This window comes from Fomitopsis serialis (genome assembly GCF_022376445.1).
Source record: "Fomitopsis serialis strain Sig1Antser10 chromosome Unknown B0H18scaffold_77, whole genome shotgun sequence".
NCBI classification, from domain to species: domain Eukaryota; kingdom Fungi; phylum Basidiomycota; class Agaricomycetes; order Polyporales; family Fomitopsidaceae; genus Fomitopsis; species Fomitopsis serialis.
This window is the reverse complement of record NW_025955037.1, coordinates 124,012-143,957: the sequence shown is the minus strand read 5'-3', so window position 1 is coordinate 143,957 and position 19,946 is coordinate 124,012. Positions and strand designations below refer to the sequence as shown.

Genomic DNA, 19,946 nt, shown 5'->3' with positions numbered 1-19,946 from the left:
TTGTGGTCACTCCAACTTCAGAACAATGCAAATCAGCCTGAAGTTAGTAGCGCAAACGTCCTCCGAATGGAAGATTGTAGGTGACACCCCCCTGCACAAGCAGAATTTACCAATAGCTCGCAGCGGCGTATTCAACCGGTTGAACCTTCCCAGGATATATGTGCAAGTGTTCGCTGTCGTGCCAGGGGAATCCGTCGAGCCAACGCAGTCTTGCCAAAGCAGCCACCGTTCCTGTACGTGCTGCACGAGGCTATAACATACTTCATAATCGCTGAAGCTACGACCATTACAAGGCACCGTGCTGGCACAGTAATGTTACCAACCGATGCGACCTATTGACACAAGGTTCCTGTTCTGCTCCATAACGAGGGGAGGAAGCCATAGTCAGATGGTTCGCAAGCACCATTCCGTGTCCAGGGCTCCCCTTACGTGCGGTTCTGGTCCTCTTCCATTCTGATCATAAAAGTCTTCAGCCGCCACAAAGGTTCTACGGCCTCTTGCCAGAGCGATAGCATCCGTAGATAGCGGCGTAGGTTCACGAAAGCGTTGGTTCGCTGTCAACAGTCAAGGCCGCCGAAGTTCAGTTGTTCCTGTCCGTTCACCCTGACCAAGATAAGCATCTAGTCTTACGATGTATAAAGCGGCCTCGCTCCGTGCAACCCCCTTGGACGTGCGTTACAAGATGTCTGAGTTGCACAGCGCCATCGAAAGCGTCGACGTCTCCAAGATGGAACTGGACACGATTCAGACCGCGGAAGTACTGCCAGAATATGAGAAGGATGTGGACAGCGAACTACCGCCTGCGCCCATCCTGTCGCCCGCCCAGCAGAAGAAGTTATGGCGCAAGGTCGATATCCGGATTGTGCCGATCCTCTCGGTCATGTATCTCTGCTGCTACTTGGATAGAGGTACGTCGCGTGCGATTCCATTCGTAGCAGGGATCGAATTGATGATTGAATTGCCTAGGGACTATCGGTACGCCATTGAGTGGATGCCGTCTGAGAGGGACTGACCTCGCGAATAAAGGCAACGCAAAGCTTCAAGGACTCATGACGCAGCTAGACCTCACCGGTAACAGGTACAATATCGCTTTGGTGAGTCCTTCTCCGGATGCTAGTACCGCCAGTGTTGACAGAAGCAGACTTTTTTTTATATCGTAAGTTCTCGCGCACGATTTGTACCATGCACCCATGCCTCACGTCACGTAGCCCTATTGTCTATTTGACCCACCGGCGAAGTGCTTAGCTTCGCTGCCTATCTTGCCAATCTGCTGACAGTTCTGCAAACACAGCTTGATACTCAAAAGGTTGCGGCCATCTATGTATGACGCATGAAATCGAGTGCGTTGGCCTGTCGTGCTAACGTATATAAAGATGGCTTCCAGGCATCACCGTGAGTTATAAGCGAGTGTTTATCGCTGTCAAAGCTTACTTGGAGCAGGTTGCGTGGGGCTTAGTTCTGTAAGTCGTTCACAAAGTGAGCGTCGCACCTATACTGACCCCCACGCTGCAGGGCATTGATGGGGCTGGTGAAGAGGTTCGTTGATACGGCTACTTAGGCATTTAAGGTTCATGCCAGACCAATGCTTCCACCCCAGTTACCCGCAACTGGTAGGCGCGCGACTATGCCTCGGTATCGCTGAGGCTGGTATATTCCCTGGTGTAACATACTTGTATGTCGCCATTTTCCCAAAGCACAAAGGAATATTTCTGTCGCTTCAACGGCACTCATCCCGGTTGTACAGTATGACACTCTGGTACCCCCGCCACATGGTCCAGACACGCATTGCTCTGTTCTGTGGCGGCACTACGCTTTCTGGTACGTGTCCCGTCGACACATCGCGTGTCATACTATATTTTCCCATGCAGGCGCGTTCTCGGGGCTTCTTGCGTACGGAATCTCGTTTATGTCTGGTGCTGGCGGTATGCTCGGCTGGTCTTGGCTTTTTGTAAGTGAATGATATCCTTCGTCCGTTAATCAGCTGATCGGGACGCCCCTTTCAGATCATCGAAGGGATCGCAACAGTCGTCGTAGGCACTGTAGCCTTCTTCAGTACGTAGCCGAAGCACGATCTACCTGAAGACGGCTCGCTGACTCGGTATTCTAGTACTGGCACACGTAGACTTCCCAGAAACGGCTACATTCCTCACAGATCAAGAGCGCGCCTACATTGCCTGGACTAAGAGTATGTGTTCTGCTTCCTCGCGTGTGTACACTGATGACGGTCTTGTACAGGGATAGACAGTCACGCAGTTAGGGAGGAGGAACGCTTCGAGATGCGCCATTTGACCTCCGCATTGCTTGACTGGCAGGTGAGTCATGATTGTATCATGGTCACCGAGATCTGACGATGTCTATACTGCAGATTTGGCTGCAGATAGTTCTGTACTGGTGCATTGCCGCGCCCCGTGAGTGCAGGAAGCCACTCAATAGGCAAGTACGCTGAAGGCTCACAATCTGAAGTGAACGGAATGGCGCTTTTCCTACCGTGAGTACTCGGGCACAGTGGAGCTTCTATATACTCAAGTGTCACCACCCAAGGTCTATCATTAACGGGTATGATCTGCGTTTATGCACCATGATCCATCTCACCGGGGCTCACAAACCACGCGTTCGCTTGGTCGATGTCAAGCTTCGGTTATGGGACTGCCGTGAGCCAACTACTAACTGTCCCACCATATATCTGCGCCAGTAAGCAGCAGAGACCAGGTTAATATCACCTACTGACGAGTGATCCCAGCAATTGTACTCGTCGTATTCGCGGTATGGTCCGACCATATCAAACTCCGATCGCCCTTTCTCTTCGCCGGCCTGCTCATAAGTCTCGTCGGATTCGTCATTAACATCTCCAACGCTCCCATTGGAGTCAAATACTTCGGGACATTCTTCTGCGTGTCCGGCTCATATGCAGCGTTTCCCGGCGTGGTCGCATGGTAAGTCAAATCTTCTAGTACGGCATATCGCAACTGAACGCGAGTACGCATCCTCAGGCTTGGAAACAATCTCGCTGGGCAGTACAAGCGCGCTATCGGCATGGGTATCCAGATAGGTATAGGAAACATCAACGGCATCGTTGCCAGTAATCTGTATCGTCCCCAGCAAGCTCCGCGATACATCATGGGGCGTACGTTCGCCTTCTACTCTCTCACCTTGCATCGTCGCCTGATGTCATTGCCCCTGACGTGCCTTTAGATGGCTTGGAAATCATGTTCCTCAGCATTGGTCTGGTGATCTTGCCTCTTGTTGTCGCTCTGTACGCGCGGATCAATTCCCAGAGGGACAAAGAGATCGACGGGATAGAAAAGGGGGCGGTGAGTTATAGTGACGAGGAATTGCAGCGGATGGGGGATCGCGCTCCGCGGTTCCGATACATGCTGTGAATGCAAGACCGTATCCGTTCTTCGACTCTGTGTCATTGTCCAGTCGTTCATGTCTCGCCCGCCGATTGTTGTTCGAAGACGATGACAAGCTGGATGACGCATCCCCTTGCTGCTACTATACAACATCTCACAGTGAAACCCGTCCTTGAAGAACACTGTGGTGTGAATCGCCGTCCTAAGCTGCTTACGCTCGCATGTTCCAGCGTATGCTGTCCGATGTCTGCCCACATGTTCACCCGGCGCTTGTGCGCATCACACACACGGCGTCTTCAGACCCTTTCCGAGTTCATGTGGTCAGTGCAAGTGGCTCTCGCTCACCCAGCGGGCCTCCTGCGCGTGAAGAAGGTACGTCCTAATATCACGCAATCCTGTGGCTCATGACCGTAACTTCGCTAATGGAGCGCGGAGGTTTCTTCGTGGCTACGAGTTATAGGCGTGTACTTGGGCGATCGCGCTGTCTCGGCCTCGCCCCGCGCAAGACTCCCGAACATCATCGAAGGCCGACCTCGCTATTTTCTCACTAGAGATGTCGAAGCCGCCGAGCTCCTCTGGGAGCATTGCAGAGAAGAAGCATGACATTGATATCATTGATTCTGCGTCGAGTCGGACGCCCGAGGGTGCTGCAGAAGTCGTGCATCCTCCGTCCCTGACGCCTGAGCAGGAGGCGAAGTTATGGCGCAAGGTTGACTGGCATATTCTACCCATCCTCACCATCATGTATCTGTGCTCTTTCCTGGACAGAGGTACGCTTTCTCGCAGTGGTATTTTTGTATAACGTTCACACTCATTGCGTTACAGGGAACATCGGTAACTAAATGTCGTGTTCCCTCCTAGTGTCCGTGCTGACCTTCCGTTCGCAAAGGTAATGCAAAACTGCAAGGGCTTACGACTCAACTTGATCTTACGGGCAATAAGTATAACATCGCGCTAGTATGTGTTTCATTTCCCGCTCCACCTAAGTACCTGACTGACAACCTCAAGACTATGTATTTCATCGTACATGTCATTTCGGTCCAAGATCATCGGTTGTCCGGCTGATGCCATTCTGTTCTTCAGCCATACTGTTTGTTCGAGTGCCCGGCTAAGTACGTGGATATAATCGGTGAATATTACACGAAGCTCATCTACTAATCAGCATGGTCCTCAAGAAATTGCGACCGTCCAGGTATACTCACAACCTCGTCCAAGTTATGTCCCTGTCATCTAATGCTGTCCGACACCTGTAGATGGCTGCCAGGCATAACAGTGAGTAATATGCCATTCGTGTGCATTCTGACATTGAGCGAACGTAGGTCGTTTGGGGCGTGATTATGTGAACATCCATTAGCTTACTCTGCTCTTCGTGTTGCTCACACTTCTTTGCGCCCAGGACTCTGATGGGTCTCGTGAAGACGTGAGTATTCAGACCAACGCCCTTGGCTGATCAGTGATGTCGCGTTGACCTCATCCTTCATATTCATAGATATCCTCAACTAGTCGGTGTGCGCGTTTGTTTGGGAGTCGCGGAAGCCGGACTCTTCCCCGGTGTTGTATGGTAGTGCGTCTCACCCAAGGGCTCGCTCTGCGCTGGGGCTGTGACGCTTATGCATTGCAGCATGTCCATCTGGTATCCCCGCCATATGCTTCAATTTCGAGTCGGCCTGTTTTACGGTGCGGCGACCGTCGCAGGTATGTTCTGTCTCTACGCCAGTTACTTCAGTGGGATGGCATGTCACTGCTGACGATCACGCATAGGCGCATTTTCCGGCGTGCTTGCCTACGGCATTTCGTTCATGTCCGGTACTCGGGGGTTGCTTGGATGGTCTTGGATATTTGTATGCATCATAGTTTCATTTCGTACGCCGTCACTGAGCTTTATATCACTGCACAGATCCTGGAGGGCATCGTCACCGTAGTTGTGGGAGGCATAGCGTTTTTTGGTGGGCACAAACAAATGAGCACCATCTGCGCTACTGACACGTGTGTCAGTCTTGGTCGATTTCCCGGATACGGCCAAGTTTCTGAGCGAGGACGAACGTGCATATCTAATCTGGCGTAAAAGTTTGTCGTCGAACTTGTGAACGATAGAAGGCGATATTGACGATTTACGTAGAATATGACAACTCAACCGTCGGGGAAGAAGAACAATCCGAGCTAAGACACCTCAAAGAGGTCTTCCTGGACTGGCAGGTGCGGCTCGAATCGCATCTGTGCTTGGATGATGCTCTTATGTAAATGGATAGGTTTGGATGCAAATCCTCGTCTACATGTCAATTGTTGCACCACGTAGGTAATTCCGCCTGCTCAGAAGTTATGTTCTGACGCTTGTCTTCATACGACAGTCTACGGAATTTCGTTGTTCCTACCGTGAGTGCAGTTAGTCTTCGACTTCCATGCCAACGAGTGACAACCCGATTCATCAAGGTCTATCATCAACGGGTACACATCCCTCAAAATACACTTCGTCTTCGCTGTATATTGAAACGGCATCACTCAGATTTGGCTACGGTCCCGCAATTAGTCAGCTCCTAACTGTGCCTCCCTATATTTGCGCAAGTACGGTCACGTCTCAAATGATCCCGTGAATGTCCTACTCAAAGACTTGGGAAGCAATTGTGCTCATAGTGTTCGCTGTATGGTCTGATCATACGAAGATGCGGTCGCCGTTTATCCTAGCAGGCTTGTTGATGTGCCTTGTTGGATTCTCCATCAATATCTCCGATGCGACCATAGGAGCGAAGTACTTCGGAACATTTCTTTGCGTGTCCGGGTCGTACGCTGCATTCCCTGGCATTGTCACATGGTATGTCGCCAACACCGCTTTTGACTTTGCACGGTCTATTGGACGGTTCTGACGTTGCTACCAGGCTCGGTAATAATATGGCAGGGCAGTACAAACGCGGAATAGGAATGGCTTTCCACATTGGCATCGGAAACTTCTCAGGTGCAATAGCAAGTAACATATACCTGTCCCGGGATGCACCGCGATATGTCATGGGCCGTATGTAGCGCAGACTCCTCACCTGTTTTACATTGGCGTCTTACTGTCGAAATTTCAGACGCACTGGAACTGATGTTCGTCGGGATCGGCTTGGTAGCTCTGCCCATCACCGTTCTGATATACAAACGAATCAACGCCAGACGAGACGCATTTCAGAACGAGATGGTTGAGAAGGGTATTAGCTATAGCCCTGATGAGCTCCGGAAGATGGGAGACCGAGCACCTGATTTCCGGTACACGCTGTAGAGGTGGTATTACCCTGTGTAGGTAGTAGTAGTTGCACTTGCCGAGCTTCTCAGTCGGTCCAAGTGTAATTCTGCTCTCGGCACCATGGGCCATCGTGAGGCATGCCAATGTCGCTGGTAGATGTCTCAGCGTAGGTACTCAGCGCCCAGCTTCTGTTTGGGGCAAATGGTCTCATCGAATATGCACTGTACTCGGGGCGCGGGCGGAAGACGCATCGCTCCGATTCACTCGTGTACTCGGTGCGACATCGGTGTTAAACAGCTCAGTCAAGTCGTCGACAAGAACAGACTCGATCCCGTGTACGCGTTGCCTGGTCCAGTGGTAAGGTACCCAGCCCTGTAGGTTCCACTCCGTTGCCCATCTGTTCTTTGCAGGGTCTGATGCATTTCCTTAGGTTCAGAGAAGATGTTCGCTTCGATGCAACATCGAGGCTTCTGCTCCATCTGGCTGCAAGATAAGAGGGGATTGACCGTGCATAGTAACTGCCGTTCGACTTTACGTTGTGCTCCTCAAGTGACCTACCACCGATGTCGCAATTGCCGGAGCTGCCCAGCCCGACCGTTAGTACCACCAAGACCGGGACGACAGAAGTCGAGAGCAAGGATGAAGGCCCATCATACACGCCTTTACCTCCAGCCCTTACTCCCCAACAACAGCAGCGGCTGTGGAGGAAGGTCGACACGAAGCTGTTGCCTATTCTTACGCTCATGTTCTTGTGCGCGTATATGGACAGAGGTCGGTCTCACCAACGCGGATGACATTCATCAACTTCATATTAACTGAACCATTTGTCAGCAAACATTGGTGTGTTCTGCGCGATGGTTACATGCCAATCACCGGTCGAACATTTTCTAGGAAATGCAAAAATTCAGGGGCTGACGACACAGCTTCGCTTGACTGGAAACGAGTTCAATATAGTACTCGTACGTGACGCTGCATCTGTGGAACGCCGATCTGAGTATCTTGACACAAGCAGACTATGTTCTACATTGTGGGTCAATTCAAACGACTCTTGTTTTCAAGTCTCACTACTGTCAAGCCGTTTTGCCTCTTCGAGTGTCCCGCAAAGTATGTCTTATGAGACAGCATCCGAGTCCATCCTGAGTCAGTGCGCTGATTGGCGACATTAGCTTGGTCTTGAAGAAGTTTCGCCCTTCTAGGTGCGCTCAGCTAGCGATCATGGCCGACTTACTCATCGCTGATGTCTACTATACCTAGGTGGCTTCCTGGCCTAACTGTGAGTCATGGGTGTGTGATGTCCATTGTACGCCCAACACTCATTGCGACAAGGTTGCATGGGGTATAACTCTGTGAGTTGGTAATATCGACCTTGCTAGCTTCAAGTCGGTCTGAGAAGTTTCTAATGGAGAACGTTGATGGGATTGGTCAAGAGGTACTACTTCCCTATCGCCCTTCGCAGCATGCATCTAATGCTCGCATTCCTTGAAATCACAGCTATCCGCAGCTTGTCGGCACTCGTATGTGTCTCGCCATCGCGGAAGCTGGCTTGTTTCCCGGTGTTGTATACTAGTTTGTGTTGATTTCCGCCACGAATGTTCAAACAGCGCATTGATCCTCGTGCATACGGTAGCATGACACTATGGTACCCGCGTCACATGCTGCAAGTCCGCGTTGGTATCTTCTATGGCGGCGCGACTGTTGCAGGTGGGTCGGAGTTGGTATCGATAGCCCTCACTCATGCGCTCGGTCTGATTATCCTTCAGGGGCGTTCTCCGGTGTCCTCGCCTATGGAATATCATTCATGTCCGGTACTGCTGGCTTCCTCGGCTGGTCGTGGATCTTCGTACGTGACGGACATTGCCAATATTGCGATCCGGGACTTTGACATCTAGACTGTTTTATGTGCAGATACTTGAAGGAATTTCTACTGCGATTGTCGGCGCGGCGGCTTTCTTCGGCACGAAAATTTACAATTGCCCTCGGACGGAGATTGACATTCATTTAGTGCTGGTGGACTTCCCTGACACGGCGGCATTCCTCACGGAAGAGGAACGGGCATTCATCATATGGACCAAGAGTGCGCATGCCGTTTCACATCACCATGTAAAGCCGCGCTCATGATCTGCTTTCGAACAGAGTACGATAACTCTTCCGTCGGGGAAGAGGAGCACTTTGAAGTGCGGCACGTCATTGCGGCTTTGCGTGACTGGCAGGTGAGCATCAACTATTGATGATTACATGTATTTACAGCATCCTCCTTTTAGATATGGTTGCATATCATCCTATACTGGGCTATCTGTGCTCCATGTATGTACTCGTATCCCTTCTAGTCCGAGGGCTCACTATTACTCCATGTGGTGAACATCAGTGAATGGGATAACTCTCTTCTTACCGTGAGTCTGTCCCGCACTGAAAGGTATCGCTTTTTTGCTCAATAACTACCCGCCAAGGTCAATCATCAATGCGTGAGTCAGGCTTTCATGTTGTTATTCGTGTTTTCATCAACTATTCCCAGGAACAGATTTGGCTATGACCCTGCTGTCAGTCAGTTGCTCACAGTTCCGCCGTACATCTGCGCCAGTAGGTCCTCGCATCACAACAGTTTGACGCTAGCTAACAATCCGCGAAAGCGATCGTGCTAGTTGTCTTTGCCGTGTGGTCCGACTACATCAAGATGCGCTCGCCCTTCATTCTTGCAGGACTCGTGCTATGCCTCGTAGGCTTCTCTATCAATATATCCGCGACGTCCGCCGGTGTCAAATATTTTGCTGTGTTCTTCTGCGTAACTGGGCCGTATGCCGCTTATCCTGGGCTCGTTGCATGGTGCGCTATCTGGCTTTGAGGAATTGTAATGATACTAACACCCGTACCTCTGTCAGGCTTGGGAACAATCTTGCTGGCCAGTACAAACGTGCCACTGGAATGGCTCTCCAAATCGGAATCGGGAACTTCTCTGGTGCTATAGCAAGCAACATATATCTATCGGAAGATGCACCGCGATATATCATTGGTCGTGCGTATTACTTAGCACGCTCAGACCTGTACTGCCTCTCATTGTGAATGCGTTAGATGCACTGGAGCTGATGTTTGTTGGGATTGGATTGGTATCCTTACCATTCATCGTCTTGATGTACAAGCGAATCAACACCAGACGAGACATCTTACAAAAAGAGATGGAAGAGATGGGCATAAGCTACGGCGATGAAGAACTAAGGCGTATGGGAGACCGTGCACCTGATTTCCGATACATACTGTAGATCGTACACTACATCTACTGTAACGTACCTATGTGCATGTGAGGACGGATTGTGGTTAGGGTGCCTTCAGTGTATTATAGAGCTATCTCAAAGCCTGTCATTGACCACTGTAAACATGGTACAGTATGATCCATAAGTTAAAGAGTGTAGCGGAATTCCGGGGCGCGGTCGCCCAGTCTTCGCAGTTCTTCTGCCGAGTATTCTATGCCTTTCTCCTCCATGTCTCTCTGATTTTTGTCTCGTTTTGCGTTCTCCCACTTGTACAATGCTACCAGGATGCAGAGGTTGATGAGGCCGATGCCTATAAACATCAACTCTAGTGCGTCTGATGCTTTGGTCAGTATGTGTAACTACTGAGATGAAAGATGATCTACGTACGTCCCATTACATATCGCGGGGCGTCCTTCGACAAGTAGATGTTGGTGACTATCAGGCTGGCGAGATTGCCTACCCCAATCTGGACAGCCATTCCTACGCCACGCTTGTACTGACCAGCCAGATTGTTTCCAAGCCTAGGCAAGCTTTTAGTCTATTACTTACGCCTGGTACAGAGACGACCGTGACAGACCATGAGACGACACCGGGCATTGATGTGTACGACCCAGTTACACACAGGAACGTTCCGAAGTACTTCACCCCAATCGCGGCGTCGGAGATGTTGATGGCAAAGCCAACGAGGCAGATCGTGAGCCCACCGAAGAGGAACGGCGAACGGAGCTTGACGTGATCAGACCACATTGAGACAGCAATGAGCACGATCGCTTCGTAGGCGGATGAGCTCCAGCATGCGTGTAGTCGGGAGCATACTCACTCGCAACAATATATGGTGGGACAGTAAGCAGCTGGCTGATAGCAGTACCGTACCCGAAACTGGCAATAATGAGTGATTGAGCACGAATAAAATCATAAACAGAATCCTACCCATTGATGATCGACCTGCCAGGAGTAAGTTGTCAGCAGACTTCTCAATGTCCATGTATTGGAGAACCCACGGGAGAAAAAGGGAGATGCCGACCACTGCACGTCTTCATCGTCAGCACCTTCATTCTTCGGGACATGTGAGCAACGTACGAGGCGCAACAATGGTCATGAACATCAGCATCTGTAACCACACCTGCGACATCCACAATTCAGCCGATATCGTCACGTACCTACACCGCAGTACCTTACCTGCCAGTCACACAACGCAGACTTGATGTGGCGCATTTCGAAATGTTCATCCTCGCCGACCGATGAGTTGTCGTACTCTGTTCAAGACAAGATAGTCAGTAGACTGTCACATCTACAGAATACCGTAAGATCGAGCGCAGTCTCCACTCACTCTTTCTCCATACGAGATAAGCACGCTCTTTCGGCGTCAAGAACGATGCTGTATCTGGAAAGTCAACTATGACTAGACAGAGCATGGATGAGATTCACAACTACGGCAGACGTCAAGCTCCTAGTGCGCATACCGAAGATTGCGAGGATAGATACGACGATCGTCAACAGGCCCTCTATAATCTACAAATTGTACAATTTGTTAGTTTGAGAGAAGCGTGCCTTGCATTCAAGGCATTGCACGTACAAAGATCCAAGACCACCCCAACAAGCCTCCTGCGCCCGACATAAACGATATACCGTATGCGAGAATGCCAGAGAAGGCACCTATCGAACGTTGAGATGTCATTACACCGAGATGGTTGTGCTAGAGTCATACACACCAGCGGCCGTCGCTCCACCATTGAACAGACCTACGCGAAACTGAAGCTTGTGGCGTGGATACCATAGCGTCATGCTGTCATATTCGCGCGGACAGCGGTGCGTGAGCACAGTCAACTCCCAATGAGGCTCTGACGCACTAGTATACAACACCGGGGTAGAGGCCAGCCTCTGCGATTCCCAGGCAGATTCGAACACCGAGCAGCTGTGGGTAACTAGGGCGTGGGCGCGGTAAGGTCTCGCAGCGGACGGGTACCGTGGACATACTACTCACGTCTTGACTATGCCCATCAAAGTCCTGATTAAAACCCATGAGTAGGGGATTCGGTCGAAGATGGGGTGCTATACGAGTCATTCACATCATAATACCCCATACAATCTGTGCGCTTCTGTCAGCACAGGTGAGCAGTGAATCCGAGCAATCCTTACCATTATGCCCGGAAGCCATCTGTCATGATGCTGCCGATAAGCAGGAAGCGGAACATGAGACAATGGATCGTTACCTTGACGGTTTAAATTTCTTCAATACCAGACTATGCTGAAGTCAGTAACACGGCAGGTGGACGATAGAATCAGTACGAGATTCAATTGTGCTCACTTCGCTGGACATTCGAGAAGACAGTATGGCTTGACGCGTAAATTATGAACATAGTTAAATGATGTTCACGGGAAGAATGCGTACGATGTAATACATCATCTGCAGGTGGCGGAGAGTCAGCGCCGTACTCATCAGACACCGATCAAGCAACGTACCAGAGCTATGTTGTACTTATTTCCGGTGAGGTCGAGCTGGGTTGTTAGCCCTTGAAGCTTCGCATTTCCTGATAAAATGCATTTTCCTTCAGAATGGGAAGACATCTAGAGGATGTTAGATACCGATATTCCCTGTTGTGCGTGCAGTCAGCGTCGAACAGTAAGTACTAGCATTCGCATTCACCTCTGTCCAGGAAAGAACATAGGTACATCGCAGTCAGGATGGGCACGATGCGCACATCAACTTTTCGCCATAGCTTCTTCTCCTCGTCAGCCGTGAGAGCAGGCGGATGGTGAACTTCGTCGTTTACGTCGCCTAGACTCGAGGTCCGATCTGGGATTTCCACAATGTCGAGTTCATCCTCCGCTGCAGAAAGACTGCCCGCCAGGCTTGATGACTTAGCACTGACCATCTCGGATCAGACTTTGCGTGTCGACAGTTGAGGATGTCTTCGCAGTTGGAGGTTTGAGGCAAGCCCGCAATTGAGGATGGCGCTTTTCGGACAACAGACCGCGTTCTTATCTGGAGCTTCGGAGGCGTCGACATAAGATGGAAGCATTGCAAGCTCTGCTCCCGTTGAATGAAGCGTTTGTCTGTCGAAGGTTTGTCCCTCCGAAAGACTGGCAGATAAGTCAGTTACAGTACAGCGCAAGCACCGAATAGACGGATAGACCCAACCTAGAAATCACTTCTTCGTCGTATCTTCAGCGCTTTGACGGGGCTGTTCGAACCTTGCCAGTGCCGTGTTGACAGGTATGAGAACTGGTGCTGTATTGACTCGACACAGATACCCAATGTCTGTTCCGTTGGAAGTCACGCTGGCCACTGATCTCCAGCAGTAACGTCAAGCCTTGTATTGTTCGCTGGAAAAAATAGTGTGTACGCGGGTTACAGAATGTAACGGAAGTCCGTGGCACGGTCGCCCAGTCTTCGCAGCTCTTCCGCCGAGTACTCTATGCCTTTCTCTTCCACGTCTTGTTGCATTTATATCTCGTTTTGTGTTCTCCCACTTGTACAATACTACCAGGATAGGCAGGTTAATGAGACCGATGCCAATGAACATCAACTCCAGTGCATCTGACGCCTTGGTCAGTACGTATCACTATTGGAAATGAAAGGTCTACATACGTCCCATCACATATCGCGGGGCGTCCTTGGACAGATATATGTTGCTGACTATCAAGCTGGCGAGATTGCCTATCCCAATTTGGACGGCCATACCTACGCCACGCTTGTATTGACCGGCCAGATTGTTTCCAGCCTAAGCAGAACTATAGTCTATTACACCGACGGCCTACAGAATGACACACCATGAAATGACACCGGGCAGGTAGCGTACGACCCAGTGACACACAGGAAGTTCCGAAGTACTTTGCCCCAATCGCCGCATCGGAGATATTGATAGCGAAGCCAACGAGGCACATCACGAGTCCGCCGAAGATGAAGGGCGAACGAAGCTTGACGTGGTCAGACCAAATTGCGACCACGACAAGCACGATCGCTTCATGGGCAGATGAGCTGAAGTGTGTATGTAGTCGAAGGACCAGTACTACTCACTCGCAACAATGTATGGCGGGACTGTAAGCAGTTGGCTGATAGCGGTACCGTACCCAAAACTAGCAACAATGATTGGTTGAGCGTAACACAAGTAGACAACAGAATCCTACCCATTGATGATCGATCTGCCAAGAGTGATTCGTTAGCGGTATTCTCAATGCCCGTGTATTGGAGGACCCACGGTAGGAAAAGAGAGATGCCGAGCACTGCGCGTTTTCATCGTCAGCAACAGCATTCTTCGGAACATGTGAGCAACATACGAGGTGCAACAATGGTCATGAACATCAGTGTTTGTAACCACACCTGCAACATCCGCTATTCAGCCGATATTGTCAAGTATCTACGGGGCAGTACGCTACCTGCCAGTCGCACAACGCAGACTTGACGTGGCGCAATTCGAAGTGTTCTTCCTCGCCGACCGACGAGTTGTCGTACTCTGCTCAAGGAAAGACAGTCAGTATACTGCGTCGGATCTATGAGATAGAGCGCAGTCTCAACCCACTCTTTCTCCATACGAGGTAAGCACGCTCCTTTGGCGTCAAGAATGATGCTGTATCCGGGAAATCGACTATGACTGAACAGAGCATGAGTCAACTTCGACACTGCGGCAGAAGTCAAGCTAATAGTAGACGTACCGAAGATTGAGATGATGGATACAACCATCGTCAAGAGGCCCTCTATGATCTGCAGATCGTACAAGTTGTTAGTTCGAGAAGAGCATACCTTGTATTTGAGGCATCGTGCGTACGAAGATCCAAGACCACCCCAGCAAGCCTCCTGTACCCGACATAAACGAGATACCGTACGCGAGGACGCCAGAGAAGGCACCTACGGACCGAGGTATCAGCACATTAAGGTTGGTTGGTTGCACTAGAGTCATACACACCGGCGGCCGAAGCTCCGCCATAGAATAGTCCTATGCGGAACTGAAGCATATGGCGAGGGTACCATAGTGTCATGCTGTCGCATAAATGCGGTCAGCGGTGCATGAGCACAGTCGACTCACGATCTGGCCCTGACGCACTAGTATACAACGCCGGGGAAGAGGCCGGCCTCTGCGATCCCCAGACAAATTCGAACACCGACCAACTGCGGGTAACTTAAGGCATAGGCGAGGTAAGGTCCCGCAGCGGATCGGGCACCGTGAGTACACTCACGTTTTGACTATGCCCATCAAAGTCCTGCAAAGAGATGAGTAACGGATTCGACTGAAGGCGACGTACTATAAGTGACTCACATCACAATACCCCATACAACCTGTGCGCTTCTATCAGCGCATGTGAGAAGTGAACCCGAGTAATCCTTACCATTGTGCCCGAAAGCCATCTATCACGGTGGATAAGCAGGACGTAATACGAAGCAGTACGGTGATTTTTACCTTGACGGTCTAAACTTCTTTAGCACCAGACTGTGCTGAAGTCAGCAACACGGCGGGTGGAACGAATACACGATTCATTTCTACTTACTTCGCCGGACATTCGAGAAGACAGTATGGCTTGGAGCGCATACTGTGAACATCGATGCATGACGTTCGTGGGACAAAAGCGTACGATGTAATACATTGTCTGCGTTTGGCGGCGAGTCAGCGCCGGCGTACTCATCAGACACCGATCAAGCAACGTACCAGAGCTATGTTGTACTTATTTCCGGTGAGGTCGAGCTGGGTTGTTAGCCCTTGAAGCTTGGCATTTCCTGATAAAGTGTAATTTCCTTCAGAATGGGAAGACGTCTAGAGGATGCTAAATACCGATATTCCCTGTCGTGCGGTCGCGTCAGCATCAGACAGTACTGACTAGCAATAGTCCACATTCACCTCTGTCCAAGAAAGAACATAGGTACATCACAGTCAGAATGGGCACGATGCGCAGGTCAACCTTTCGCCATAGTTTCCTCTCCTCTTCGACTGTGAGAGCAGGCGGATGGTGAGCTTCGTCGTTTACGTCGCCTAGGCCCTCGGAGGTCCGCCCTTCCGGTGTTTCCATGATGTCGATTTCATCCTTCGCTGAAGAAAGACTGCCGGCCGGGCTTAACGACTTCGCACTGACCATCTCGGACTAGAGGTTGGGCGCCGACTGAGGGTGTCTTCGCAGTTTGAGGCAGGCTGCATGCGATTGAGGATGGTGAAGCCTTTTCAGACGACTAATGACATTCTTATCTGGAGCTTCGGAGGCATCAACGTAAGATGGAAGCATCGCAAAGCTCAGCTTCCGTTCAATGGACTGTTTGTCCCTCCGAAAGACTGGCACTGGCAGATAAGTGCAGCGCAAGCACCGGAATAGACGGGTGATAAACCTAACATAGAATTCGCTTCTTCGTCATATTTCCAGCGCTTTGACGGGAATGTTCGACCTTCACAGGTATGAGAAGTGGTGCTGCATTGAGGACACGGGCACCCGATGTCTGTTCCGTGAAAAGCCCCAGGTATGTACTACGTGGCGCTGGGTGGGCGCCTCCGACTAGGCCGCTCAGCGCTCAGCGCCTAATCCACGATGACCTGGGTCCCCTCGAGGTTTGTGACAGACGGACTGCTGACAGGAAACCTACAGAGATTATCTATGCACAGCGCTCAGCTGGCTTGGATGCGTATGGACCGTACCGCTTGTGCTAGCTGACTCGATGATCCAGGTGCTTCTGGCTGCGGGGCGATCATACTACTGCTTCGCCGACTTCTAACCAAGTTGAGGCCCAGTCGAAGTTCAATCCGAGTTCATTGACAACGTACAGAGTGAGATTGATCAGTCATGAAAGGATTGATACTTTCCCCCGGCTTACCAAGAGTTCACTTTGGCCAGAAGTTCCTGCATGTCCGAGGAAGGCGAGCAGTCTTAAGTGTGAACTTGAAGCGCTACAAACGGAGCGGCACGCCCCGGTACGTTGTCCATGCCTGTCTTTCCTCGAGTGCTGCTATACATCTCATCAGGCACTCAGCTATCACTGACAACCGCGTCGGTGAGCATGCTCGGTGTCATGACAGTCGGATTCGACGAACACACTGTTCCTTACGTTCGTGGTACCACATCCATCACCTGGTTCATGCACTTATCAGTCTCCTAAGGAACTTCTAAGCGTCGGAACGCTGTCCGTCCGGGCAGCTGCCCCTGTACGCGGTATCTCTCCCGTATCTACGACTGGCGGACGCATCACGGGGCGCACTGACGCCCATATACGGCGTCCGAGGGCGAATGCCTTCGCTCAGGTGTGGGGCAATGCGGGGTAGAACGTGCCCAGGAAGATCAAAATCTGACATGAAGACCCGGAGAAGAGTTCAGGCCCACCCAGTTATCTAGCGACGCCACCGTCCCGCATTGTCTGACATATGTGTAGAGTGCGGAGAAATACCTAGGGCCCCGGAACGCCCCCTTTCTTTCTTTCTGACGACTCTTGACGACGTTGCGAAAGCTATGCCTACGACTAACAGCCCAGCTCGAAGCTACAGCGCGGAGAAGCTCGAGGTCGAGGCGGTCGAGTATGCAACCTCGCCAAAGTCGACGACCAGCCCTCCTCCGCCCCTCACGCCAGAGCAGGAGAAACGGCTTTGGCGGAAAGTGGATAGGAGGATTCTGCCTATCCTCACGATCATGTATTTGTGTTCCTTCTTGGATAGAGGTGGGCCCTTTTCTTTGTTCGTACCGTCGGCGTGTGCTGATGCTATTCGCAGGCAATATTGGTAAGAGAAGCCGATGCTGCCAGATGCTGAGTGCTCAGCAGTTTCTAGGCAACGCGAAGATACAAGGACTCACAGACCAGCTCAACCTTACTGGTAATAAATACAATATCGCTCTTGTGAGTCGCATATTGGCGCGAGTCGCCGACTACGAGCATAGCTAACCCTGAGATTAGACAATGTATTTCGTTGTGGGTATCACTGTCGACGTTGAGCCTATGTCGCAATTGACCATTCGCCAGCCATACTGTCTCTGCGAATGTCCCGCCAAGTGAGTGACACGCAATCAACACGACTGACTTGCCTGACCCTGGATACAGTCTGGTTCTAAAGAAGTTCAAACCATCCAGGTACGAGTGCATTCGCGGCATTTCGATTCGCTCGGATGGCTACTAATCCGAGCGCTCAGATGGTTCCTGGTATCACAGTAAGTAGCATGTCCGATCAGAATGCCTGTACTGACGAGGTTGCAGCTCCTATGGGGAGTCATCATGTGAGCTTTCTGGGTTGCATCCGACGACATTCACTGATTACCCGAGTTAGGACTCTTATGGGTCTAGTAAAGACGTGAGTCGTTCACAGGGTCTCATTTTCAAAACTGTCTGTTCAACCAGTTCTCAGCTATCCGCAACTCGTCGGGACCCGCATCTGTCTAGGTATCACAGAAGCGGGCCTATTCCCGGGCGTCGTCTACTAGTAAGGGTTCTAAATAGTCCTCACTGTAACTGTTGTCTCACTTGATTGACTGTAGCTTGACGCTATGGTATCCGCGCCACATGCTACAATACAGAGTGGGCCTATTCTACGGCGGGGCAACGATTGCAGGCGCATTCTCGGGAATCCTGGCATACGGCATCTCTTTCATGTCTGGAACAGCGGGTTTACTGGGTTGGTCCTGGATCTTTGTACGTATTCGCAGGTCATTGAGATGGTGCCGACTACCATGCCACATCAGATACTCGAAGGCATTGCCACCGTGGTGGTCGGAGCATCGCCTTCTTCGGTGGGTGGCATCGTATGAATGCGCGTAGTGTAAACTGAATGCGCATTCTGGCAGTCCTGTGGACTTCCCTGACACAGCGACGTTCCTCACGCCTGAGGAGCGTGAATATATCATATGGAAGAAAGTGAGTTTAAATCTCGTTGTACCCCGCTTCCCGCAGTGACGTCGAGGATGGATAGAATACGACAACTCCTCTGTTGGAGAGGAAGAGCACTTTCAAATCCGACACATTAAGGCGGCGTTCATGGATTGGCAAGTATGGCTGCAGATCATGGTATATTTTGCCGTGATCACGCCACGTACGTCTCTAGCGTGCTCAGACTCCTCGAATACTGACGTCGTTCATGGCTCACAGTGTACGGGATTTCACTTTTCCTGCCGTGAGTCCTCTCTCGCATGTTATGTTGACCAAGCTCACTGAGCGTCCATGCAAAGGTCGATCATCAATGGGTACGCCGTATTCTCGGGTTCGCCATCTTGCGCTGAATAATAGATTCTGCTTCTACCAGCTTCGGATATGACACCGCCATCAGCGAACTACTGACCGTTCCGCCTTACATATGCGCAAGTGAGCAATCCTTCTGCGCGACCCTTCGGCGTGCAAGTACTGACGTACGCGACAGCGATTGTCCTCCTCATCTTCGCCACCTGGTCTGATCATGTCAAGTTGCGCTCGCCCTTTGTCCTCGCAGGGCTGGTGATGTGCATGATAGGCTTTGCGATCAACATTGCCGACGTCCCAGTCGGCGTGAAGTACTTCGGCACGTTCTTCTGCGTGTCTGGATCCTATGCCGCCTTCCCGGGTATCATCGCTTGGTACGTTGTAGCTCCTCAGCAACATCTGTACAAAGCTCAGTAGTGTCGACGCGTGTAGGCTGGGAAATAACTTGGCTGGCCAGTACAAACGTGGTGTCGGCATGGCGCTGCACATCGGTATCGGTAACTTTGGTGGAGCCATCGCGAGCAACATATACCTTTCAAAGGATGCCCCGCGCTATGTCCTAGGCCGTGAGTAAACATCCATCGATTCTATCCTCGTACTGACTTGACGATGTGCAGATGCCCTGGAGCTGATGTTCGTCGGCATCGGCTTCATATTCCTGCCAATCACCGTTCTTGCCTATAAGCGCGCCAACGCACTTAGGGACAAGCAACAGCAAGAGATGGAAGAGAAAGGCATCAAGTACAGTGTGGAGGAGCTCCGGAGGCTGGGTGATCGCGCGCCCGACTTCCGTTACACATTGTAGATTCAGGTACTCATGCGGCAGTCCCCGTCTAGCAGATTGCTAGAAGACGAGGTTACGATTACTTGATTATATGTTCGCGCTGCGAAAGCGAGGTAGTGTACTGTATAGTAGGATATGATTTGCACTGATTACCGTGTACCTTTGCGAGAATAAATAACGAAGAACGGCAAACCGTCATGAAGCTGCTGACGAATTG

General features: G+C 51.0%; 6 protein-coding genes across 6 annotated transcripts; 4 read left to right on the top strand and 2 right to left on the bottom strand.

Annotated features, from left to right (window-relative positions):
- The first annotated feature begins 574 nt into the window (after positions 1-574).
- Positions 575-3,725, top strand: B0H18DRAFT_1027613 (MFS general substrate transporter). Its single transcript, XM_048029886.1, has 22 exons — positions 575-908; positions 967-975; positions 1,027-1,094; positions 1,142-1,156; positions 1,209-1,237; positions 1,292-1,321; positions 1,374-1,392; positions 1,441-1,460; positions 1,513-1,536; positions 1,598-1,672; positions 1,745-1,818; positions 1,869-1,948; positions 2,004-2,052; positions 2,108-2,185; positions 2,236-2,312; positions 2,366-2,408; positions 2,464-2,488; positions 2,542-2,556; positions 2,633-2,691; positions 2,741-2,933; positions 2,991-3,124; positions 3,193-3,725. The coding sequence occupies exons 1-22, from the start codon at positions 632-634 to the stop codon at positions 3,378-3,380; spliced, it is 1,581 nt and encodes a 526-aa protein (XP_047889617.1). The 5' UTR covers positions 575-631; the 3' UTR covers positions 3,381-3,725.
- A 55-nt stretch (positions 3,726-3,780) lies between these two features.
- B0H18DRAFT_1027576 (MFS general substrate transporter) lies at positions 3,781-6,920 on the top strand. Its single transcript, XM_048029885.1, has 22 exons — positions 3,781-4,123; positions 4,179-4,187; positions 4,243-4,310; positions 4,362-4,376; positions 4,437-4,465; positions 4,516-4,545; positions 4,607-4,625; positions 4,673-4,692; positions 4,750-4,773; positions 4,843-4,917; positions 4,975-5,048; positions 5,115-5,194; positions 5,251-5,299; positions 5,349-5,420; positions 5,473-5,549; positions 5,603-5,645; positions 5,702-5,726; positions 5,784-5,798; positions 5,857-5,915; positions 5,970-6,162; positions 6,227-6,360; positions 6,419-6,920. The coding sequence occupies exons 1-22, from the start codon at positions 3,907-3,909 to the stop codon at positions 6,604-6,606; spliced, it is 1,515 nt and encodes a 504-aa protein (XP_047889616.1). The 5' UTR covers positions 3,781-3,906; the 3' UTR covers positions 6,607-6,920.
- An 87-nt stretch (positions 6,921-7,007) lies between these two features.
- B0H18DRAFT_633310 (MFS general substrate transporter) lies at positions 7,008-10,100 on the top strand. Its single transcript, XM_048038871.1, has 21 exons — positions 7,008-7,341; positions 7,402-7,410; positions 7,462-7,529; positions 7,583-7,597; positions 7,646-7,674; positions 7,737-7,766; positions 7,825-7,843; positions 7,897-7,916; positions 7,976-7,999; positions 8,062-8,136; positions 8,198-8,271; positions 8,331-8,410; positions 8,476-8,644; positions 8,704-8,780; positions 8,832-8,874; positions 8,936-8,960; positions 9,018-9,032; positions 9,083-9,147; positions 9,198-9,390; positions 9,447-9,580; positions 9,637-10,100. The coding sequence occupies exons 1-21, from the start codon at positions 7,134-7,136 to the stop codon at positions 9,822-9,824; spliced, it is 1,560 nt and encodes a 519-aa protein (XP_047889615.1). The 5' UTR covers positions 7,008-7,133; the 3' UTR covers positions 9,825-10,100.
- Positions 9,962-12,937, bottom strand: B0H18DRAFT_1213801 (MFS general substrate transporter; the record flags this gene model as incomplete). The annotated part of the gene is made up of 19 exons (XM_048036541.1): positions 12,463-12,937; positions 12,402-12,410; positions 12,279-12,346; positions 12,208-12,222; positions 11,874-11,914; positions 11,800-11,823; positions 11,666-11,740; positions 11,528-11,601; positions 11,392-11,471; positions 11,279-11,327; positions 11,146-11,217; positions 10,995-11,071; positions 10,896-10,938; positions 10,817-10,841; positions 10,746-10,760; positions 10,636-10,694; positions 10,393-10,585; positions 10,203-10,336; positions 9,962-10,149 (listed from the first exon to the last, which is right to left on the bottom strand). The coding sequence occupies exons 1-19, from the start codon at positions 12,689-12,691 to the stop codon at positions 9,962-9,964; spliced, it is 1,470 nt and encodes a 489-aa protein (XP_047889614.1). The 5' UTR covers positions 12,692-12,937.
- A 47-nt stretch (positions 12,938-12,984) lies between these two features.
- B0H18DRAFT_633153 (MFS general substrate transporter) lies at positions 12,985-16,013 on the bottom strand. The gene is made up of 22 exons (XM_048038868.1): positions 15,650-16,013; positions 15,584-15,592; positions 15,461-15,528; positions 15,387-15,401; positions 15,303-15,331; positions 15,215-15,244; positions 15,144-15,162; positions 15,074-15,093; positions 14,994-15,017; positions 14,861-14,935; positions 14,723-14,796; positions 14,585-14,664; positions 14,472-14,520; positions 14,339-14,410; positions 14,196-14,272; positions 14,097-14,139; positions 14,018-14,042; positions 13,947-13,961; positions 13,837-13,895; positions 13,590-13,780; positions 13,408-13,540; positions 12,985-13,356 (listed from the first exon to the last, which is right to left on the bottom strand). Exons 1-22 carry the CDS (start codon positions 15,882-15,884, stop codon positions 13,124-13,126), a joined length of 1,575 nt encoding a protein of 524 aa, XP_047889613.1. The 5' UTR covers positions 15,885-16,013; the 3' UTR covers positions 12,985-13,123.
- Positions 16,014-17,237: 1,224 nt separating this feature from the next.
- On the top strand, positions 17,238-19,750 carry B0H18DRAFT_1086630 (major facilitator superfamily domain-containing protein; the record flags this gene model as incomplete). Its single annotated transcript, XM_048032067.1, has 17 exons — positions 17,238-17,442; positions 17,552-17,619; positions 17,677-17,691; positions 17,743-17,771; positions 17,821-17,850; positions 17,949-17,993; positions 18,044-18,067; positions 18,122-18,196; positions 18,252-18,405; positions 18,456-18,503; positions 18,532-18,631; positions 18,683-18,802; positions 18,859-18,883; positions 19,013-19,071; positions 19,127-19,319; positions 19,378-19,511; positions 19,563-19,750. The coding sequence occupies 17 exons, from the start codon at positions 17,238-17,240 to the stop codon at positions 19,748-19,750; spliced, it is 1,512 nt and encodes a 503-aa protein (XP_047889612.1).
- Between the last annotated feature and the right edge of the window lie 196 nt (positions 19,751-19,946).